At 43.9% G+C, this 7,128-nt stretch overlaps 1 protein-coding gene across 1 annotated transcript in view; it reads right to left on the reverse strand.

Annotated features, from left to right (window-relative positions):
• Positions 1-6,665, reverse strand: part of PIWIL1 (piwi like RNA-mediated gene silencing 1) — an 11,640-nt gene extending 4,975 nt beyond the window's left edge. The window contains exons 1-10 of the mRNA XM_031059498.1: positions 6,591-6,665; positions 5,762-5,942; positions 5,361-5,486; positions 4,767-4,981; positions 3,566-3,687; positions 2,873-2,953; positions 2,314-2,511; positions 1,850-1,961; positions 830-947; positions 101-218 (exon numbers count right to left, since the gene is read on the reverse strand). Of these exons, the coding sequence (XP_030915358.1) occupies positions 101-218; positions 830-947; positions 1,850-1,961; positions 2,314-2,511; positions 2,873-2,953; positions 3,566-3,687; positions 4,767-4,981; positions 5,361-5,486; positions 5,762-5,942; positions 6,591-6,665 (1,346 nt within the window). The remainder of the gene's footprint in view (positions 1-100; positions 219-829; positions 948-1,849; positions 1,962-2,313; positions 2,512-2,872; positions 2,954-3,565; positions 3,688-4,766; positions 4,982-5,360; positions 5,487-5,761; positions 5,943-6,590) is intronic.
• Between the last annotated feature and the right edge of the window lie 463 nt (positions 6,666-7,128).

Below are 7,128 nucleotides of genomic sequence, written 5' to 3' on the forward strand. Positions count from 1 at the left end.
CCTGCTGACTTTTTTAAAACTAGCAAGATTTCAGAAGTTTCACTGCAAGAAGTTTGTTATAACATCTTTCATGAGACAGAGAGGACGTTAGGTGCCATACTTTTGGATGTAGTTCAGAAGCCTGCCAAGCTCGCGCTGCCTCTGCTCAGGTGGCAGCCGTGTGTGGATGGCCAAGTCCTTCATCATATTGAAATCGCTGCGCATCTTGTCAGTCAGCCCTGCCAACAACAAAGCCTTTTCTGAGTCCAAATTAAGATGAAGGACTGTAAAAATTAAACTTGCTGCTCGTGCAGATTAGTGCTACATGTCCTGCAGACACAGGAAGTGGAGGCAATAGTAGCCCAAGTTTCCAGTTGCTTCCTGTACATACATTCCCATTGGCATGAAAAAAAATCCTGGATTTTTGCACTTGAGAGGAAACCACACAAGGCATTGCAGCTCTTCAGTTCCGTTTTCAAATCAAAACAAACAGTGCTGAGATGTTCAGGTACTGCTAGTGCAAAACATGTATTTATGTATCTTACAAAATTATCATCATTTTCTAGTAAATTGCTCTTTTCCAACAGAAGTTCTACGACCAAAACTCTACAACTTTTCAGAGTTCTGATGTTGAACACCATAACTAAACACTATGCAACAACAAACCTCCTCAAGCTTTCCAGTCCCATTTAAATATCCAATCTTGTAGCTACAAAATGTGTTCCTAAACTCACATTTATACAGACAAAACAGTTTCCCCTGAACTCTGCAGAAAGCTGCTGTCAAAATACCTCTTTCAGTAGGCATTATGGTTTGACAGATGCTTTGATATGGAAAAATGCTATAGTACCTGTTAGGGAGCACAGCTCTGGAATCAGAGCCACAGATCCTTGTATGTTCCCTCTCTTCCTCTTCATCTGACTGATCAGGACGGGCTGCATCCAATCACTAATTTCTATGTTATATTGCTGTATCAGAAATATAGACTGCATGTTAATTTACTCCAAACAAACAAGTTACTCATAACAAACATTATTATTTCTGAATAATAATGCTCACTTTAGAAAACAAGTATTGTTCCTAAAATAAACCCAAAAGCCACCAGGTAACCTTTTTCAATTAGCACATCTCAGAAGAATTGGTTTTGCCAGAAAAGGCAAAGCAGGGAAGCGCTATTCTCTCAACTGATGCCATCAAACTACTGACGTGTAAGAGACAACAGAAACAAAGCCTGTGCCTTGCTTGAGGCAGTATCATCTGGAGTATCTAACTCAATACTGGGATGCTCCTTCCACTTCAGCAATGGACAAAGTTCCTGCCCTACAGAGCAACTGAATTTAAGAAATCACAAGAATCAAACAAGACTGCCAAGTGAAGTTTCTGAAATTGAGCCTTCCCATAACCTTGAGCTCCACCCTGTTTCTGCTGAAGCTGGTCTGCATGAAGACCTGACAGTTAGAGAGGGAGGCCTCAGTGGTCCACCCATGACAGACACACTCAATCCGTGGCTCTTTGGCTTTCCCAACCTCAGTTCTGGACGCTGTGACAATGTATCTGTGTACCTCCCACATTACCTGGCTCTGCTCCCACCTTCCCAAAGCTTCCCTTCTGAGTTTTCCCAAGAGCTCCGTGCTCATCTGAGCAGCCTTCCTGGCCCTTCTGCCTGACCAACCACTCCCTGGGATGGACTACTCTCACGAAACCATGCTGTGCAGGTTAGTTACTGATCTCAGATTGCACAGTGGCCTTTAAACAAAATTCTGTTAAATTAAAATACTTTGAATTAGAAACCCATGCATCCTAAGTAAACCCATAACGATGACTGAACATTCCAAGTTAAAGCATAAAACACACAGTTAAATTTTCATACCTTTTTGTAGTACTCCACAAAGCTCATCTCAGAACCATCTGATTTTCTGAAGGTACTCTTTGGATTGTTATCCCAGTCGATGTCATCAATTCTGTATGTTCTGTTATTGTACCTACATAAACATTTCATCACTTTTTGTTTAAATCTTAACTCAAATAGAAAAGAAATACACTGGGATGACAAAGTTACTGTCAGTACTCATGCTAGTTGGAAGTTTTGCCCCTTTCAGAATTAATACCTTCAAGTTTTCAACTGTAATAGGTTCTCAATTCTACCACAAGCTAAACTGTAATAAAACCAAAGACAACCAGTGTGTACTTCCTGCTTTTGCAAATGCTGTCACCTTGAACAGGTTGCTAGCTTCACAATGACAGTATTTTCTGGCTTTCTGATGTTTTATTGCCTACTCCAGAACATGGAGCATGAAGAACTCTCCAAGACAACAAAAGTCCAAGAAGACTTACTTTGTGAGAACAATTAAACCAATCAGCTCTTTAGCACAGGCGTCTCTAAATCTCTCCTCTCCAACCTGGGAGTGAAGGCTGTGCATAGTATCCAGCACTGTCTCCCCACGGAGAACCTTATGGCTCACGTCTGCACACAGCATGATGTTCTCCTCATACTGCAGGATGGAACTTGTGAAGCCCAGCCACACCATCAGCCTGGCAAAAGAGAACACACAAAATCTTAGTGTGCTTTAGAGCATCTTTATTCTGACCCCTTATTCCTGCCCACTTTCACAGACACCAGAGAGCAGTGATGGCACAATGAAGCCATCATCCAAATACAAACAAGCTCTTGAAGGTTAACAAAATCAAAAATATTTTACAGGTAGCTATCTTAGTCAGCTAAGAAATCCATTTCATGCTGTTAAGTATCTCATAAAGTGTGAGGCAAAGTGTGTAGGTATTCAGGAGACTTTTAGAACAAAAAGACCAGCCGTTTATCCAGCTGGACACTGCCCAGTTCCTTCCATCAGCCACGCCCCTGCACCCCTCTCAAAACCAAGGGGTTCTGCCTAACCTGTGGTTAGGGATGCTGACTGGATCACTGGGGTTGTAATAATTACGTCCAATCTGCTGCAAATTCAGCATCTTCAAAAGCCTAAAAATAGAAAAATTGATATCCTTTAGCATTATTACTATTATTATCATCATCATCATAATCATCAAATCATGCATGGTCCAATCCCTATGCACAAACTCATTGCTCATCTGGTTATGTAAAATATGAACTTCTCATTAAACTCAATATAAAGGTCATGGACACATATTAACAATAATCAGGTGAGAAGTTCATGTCCAACTCCACCCTTCACCAACCAGCTGAAAGCAGCAGTCCCAACAGGCTACGTTTCAGGTGAACCACACAGGCCAGGTACCAGGGTCAAGAGCGAAGACTACAGTCACAAAGGAGGACATTTCCAGTTCAGTGTCCTGCTCTGTAATTTGCTTTAAGAGGCAAACCCACACACAAAAAGGAGGTGGGGTGTTGTAACTGCCTACAACAGCACGAACTCCTTTCACACTAACATGGCCCAGAAATACACACAACTGCACTTTACAGTATTGCCAGATGTGGCTGGCCCCACAGTAACAGTAGCCAGAAAGGCTTAAAAATTTATATTTACAATACTTATTTGTTGTATGCTATTCCTCAGAGTGCAAAAACTTTTTTAGAGTAACTTCTTATAAAGACATAACTTGTACAGCAAACCTTCTAAAAATGATGTTGTAAAACTGCAGACAAGTAGGTGAAGTGGGTGGCAACTCATTAGTGAGTGTGACTGTTATCTTCACATCCTCCCCATTTCGAGTCCTACTGAAGAGTTCAGTAACCTGAGAAAGTGAAATGAGGTTAACAAAACCAGAGCAAACAGCGCTGTCTCTGCATTTTGCTCCAGTAATATAAAACTGGACTTTGCCATTTTTATTCCAAGCAATAATTCAAGACTAACTGAAATGTAGATTCAATCTCCCACTAGGACTGTGAACTACAACCTGCAAGACTCTGCTCATCAGGGAGAAGACAGCTCAAGGGTAGAATGGGGCTCTCCCCAGAGCAGCTGAACTCGAGACGAAGGCAGGGGCATCACTTACCTATTACCATGACAGGAAAAGGACTCAGCTGAGGAAATAAGCTAACATATTGCCAACTAATCTATATTTAATTACTGATTCAGATACTGGGAAGCAAAAAGACAAAGATTAGCACACACAGTGAAAACTTCTTCCCCTCTCCCTTTTCCAAACTCAGCTTCACTCCAGACTCCTCTGGCCCCTCTGTGAACAGCACTGGCTACACCCAGTCCCTGCAGTGAAGCAAGGAGTGGCACACAGCACAGAGGGCAGGGATTACCACCAGTACAGAGGTGTTTTCCCCCTGGTGCTCCCTTCTTCTCAGATCTTTCTTTGTTCTGCAATTTCCCCCTGCTTTTTAAATACATAGAGGTGCCAACAACTTTGCTGATGGGCTCAGCTTTAGCCTGTGATGGGTTCATTCTGAATCTGGCTGGCAAAGACTGTGCAACACAGGGCTGACATTGACCCCTTCCCATAGGAGCCACCCTGACCCCTCCAGCTACCAAAACCTTGCCACATACACCCAACTCATCCACCCTTTCAATTATGTGGGGTGTTAAAATACAGAAGGTATGAAAAGATTTAAGTACAAAGAAAACAAAAGGAGAAACACTGTATGTACTATCACTTCTGTGCAGAGGGTGATTCTGGAAATTAACCATTAGAACCAGAAGTTTATTACCAAGTTTCTCTACACAAACTAGCTTATACTGATATATTCAATCCAACTAAACACTGCTGGTGGGACATCAATTCCCTAACCTCACCTAGCTAGTGAGAAACAAGAACAAACTGCAAGTCACGATAAAAAATGAAACAGCATTCTCGTATCATACCTTGTTCTCAAGTTTCTTTGGCAGGAACAGTATGGAGCCATCAAAGGCATGGGTCTTGCCGATGGTCTCCTCGTGCTGGAAGAGCAGGGCGGAGCGCAGGCGCCGCGCCTCCATCTCGGGGCTGTAGCCAACGTGGTACTGGTACAGCGCCCACTGCGGGCGCGACGTCAGGCGGAAGTGGTTGGTGGTCAGCTTGATCATTTTTCCTGAAAAACCTGAAACGAGAGCCACCGTGGTAACAGTTACAGAATGTTACCACTTCACAGCCATTCAACAGTGCTGAGACAGTTCTTTAAGCTAGGGCAGGCAGACAAAGATTAGAGGTCAGTGGTGATCCTGATCTGCTCTAACCCCGTGAGCTATGGCTCGCTGTTATCAGACACTCATCTGCCCTCTGGAGCTTCCTGTACAGGCTTCAGCTGCCAGGACAACGCTCTGTGCTCCTCTTCAGCTACCAGCAACAACTCCTTATCTTTTTCTAATACACTCTGAAGATTCTTTTTACTTGGCTCTTTAGGGGAAACTAAGAGCAGAAATAAAGGAAATCCCTCCATTTCAAACTGCTTACATGTCTAGAGTCTAATTTAAACATACCAGTTTTGGATTCTTGAACGTGCACCATGGCTTGCCGAGTGTTTACCCCAAGGTCATGGAAATCTCTGCGATGTCCACCCCTATCTCTTAGAGACAAATCCTGGAGTCCCGAGGAAACCTGTAACCCTATTGTTTAAAATCACAACTAAGCAATAAATAACACATATACTATCACATATTAACAAATAAAAATGTATAATGCAATTAAATCTTGAAAGGCATTAAGACAAATTTAAATGTAATCAGAAAATGCTAGATTTCAGATTTTACTATGTAGCAAACATCTTTCAAATCTCATTTTGAAAAGAAAAAAACCACAAACACAGTCTAAAGTATGCATTAATTGGATTCTCTCCAGAACAGGTGCTCTTGTGGACACTGGATTTCCCAGCCTTTCTCACCTTCTGGCCTCCTCTCCTGCAGGGGGGTCTCACAGCCACGCAGGTGCCCGTGGCCCCCGGGGTCTTCCGACTGTGCTGGAGGAACATGGAGCTGCTGCTGGAGCTGCTGTGGGTGCTGGAGCTGCTGCTGCTGCTGCAGGTGCCGCCGGCCGCGCAGCGGGCCAGGCATGTCCTGCTGGACCTGCCACTGGGGGAACAGAGCGCTCACTGAGGAGAGAATCCACACACTCCAGGCACGAGGGATGCACATTCTAACCCATTCATGTGCATTTATGTTATGGACATTTAAACCCTTTTTGTCCTATACTAAGTAGCAGAGTTACTGTTCTACAGCTGAAACTCAAAATTACTGGAGTGTGGAAACTTTTAAAGTTATTATTCATTTAACTAATCCCCTCTTTCCAAGCTCTAACTAAAATTTATGGACTTCTCATTTTCTACAGTCCCTCTGATACCTCAAGTAACTGACTAGTTATTCTATAAAAATTTCTTTTGTAGTTTTAGTGGCTGGTGAGTAAGTTACATTAAAAAGTGTCGTGGCTGGAAGAACAGCAACCTTAAGCCATGAGCAATCCCACAATTCAGAATTTCATGTTACTGGAAACTTAATAAAATGTCCTTAATAAAACAGTTATATTAACTGTACACCCAGCAGAATATATGCACACACACATAAAACATAGAACACATCTACCTGATATTGAAATAGGAAGTAGGTGAGGGGTGAATCTCAAATTAGAAAAGAAAAGAAAAGAAGAGAAAAGAAAAGAAAAGAAAAGAAAAGAAAAGAAAAGAAAAGAAAAGAAAAGAAAAGAAAAGACCAACTCACAGGTGCATCTCCTACCGCAGCTGGAAGTGGTGTCTGCCTGGGAGGCCTTCCTCTGGCTCTAGCTCTTCCAGTCATCTTCTAAAACAAGCAACCTACAGCATTAGTGTTCTATCTTATCTTGCCACCCTTATTCCAATAAATACTATGAGCAGCACTAGAGCATCTGCCCTGCTTTAATCTCAACTGGCTCAGCAGAACACACCCATCCCTGCAGAATTGGCTGCTCGGGGATCTCCACACTGACAGAGCCATCAGGGGAGCGTGGGCAAGGCCCTTCAGTCAGGTTTGCAGGGACCGGCTCAGGCCGCCTCAAAGCTGAAGCTGCGAGTCAGTCAGAGCTGCGGCCTCAGCCGAGGTAACCCAAGGCCCTCGGACGTTCCCCCAGGCTCCCCCGGAGGCTGGGCTCAGGCCGGTTCGTTCCCTTACCCCAGGGGCAGAGCTCCTTCTCCGGAGCACGTGCCTGGAGGCGCTGCGGCCTGCTCGGTGCCGCCCGGCCCGGCCCTGCCCATCTCCTGCACTCCCAGCCCCGGCCCGGGCC

This window comes from Geospiza fortis, unplaced genomic scaffold (genome assembly GCF_000277835.1).
Source record: "Geospiza fortis unplaced genomic scaffold, GeoFor_1.0 scaffold145, whole genome shotgun sequence".
Taxonomy (NCBI): Eukaryota; Metazoa; Chordata; class Aves; order Passeriformes; family Thraupidae; genus Geospiza; species Geospiza fortis.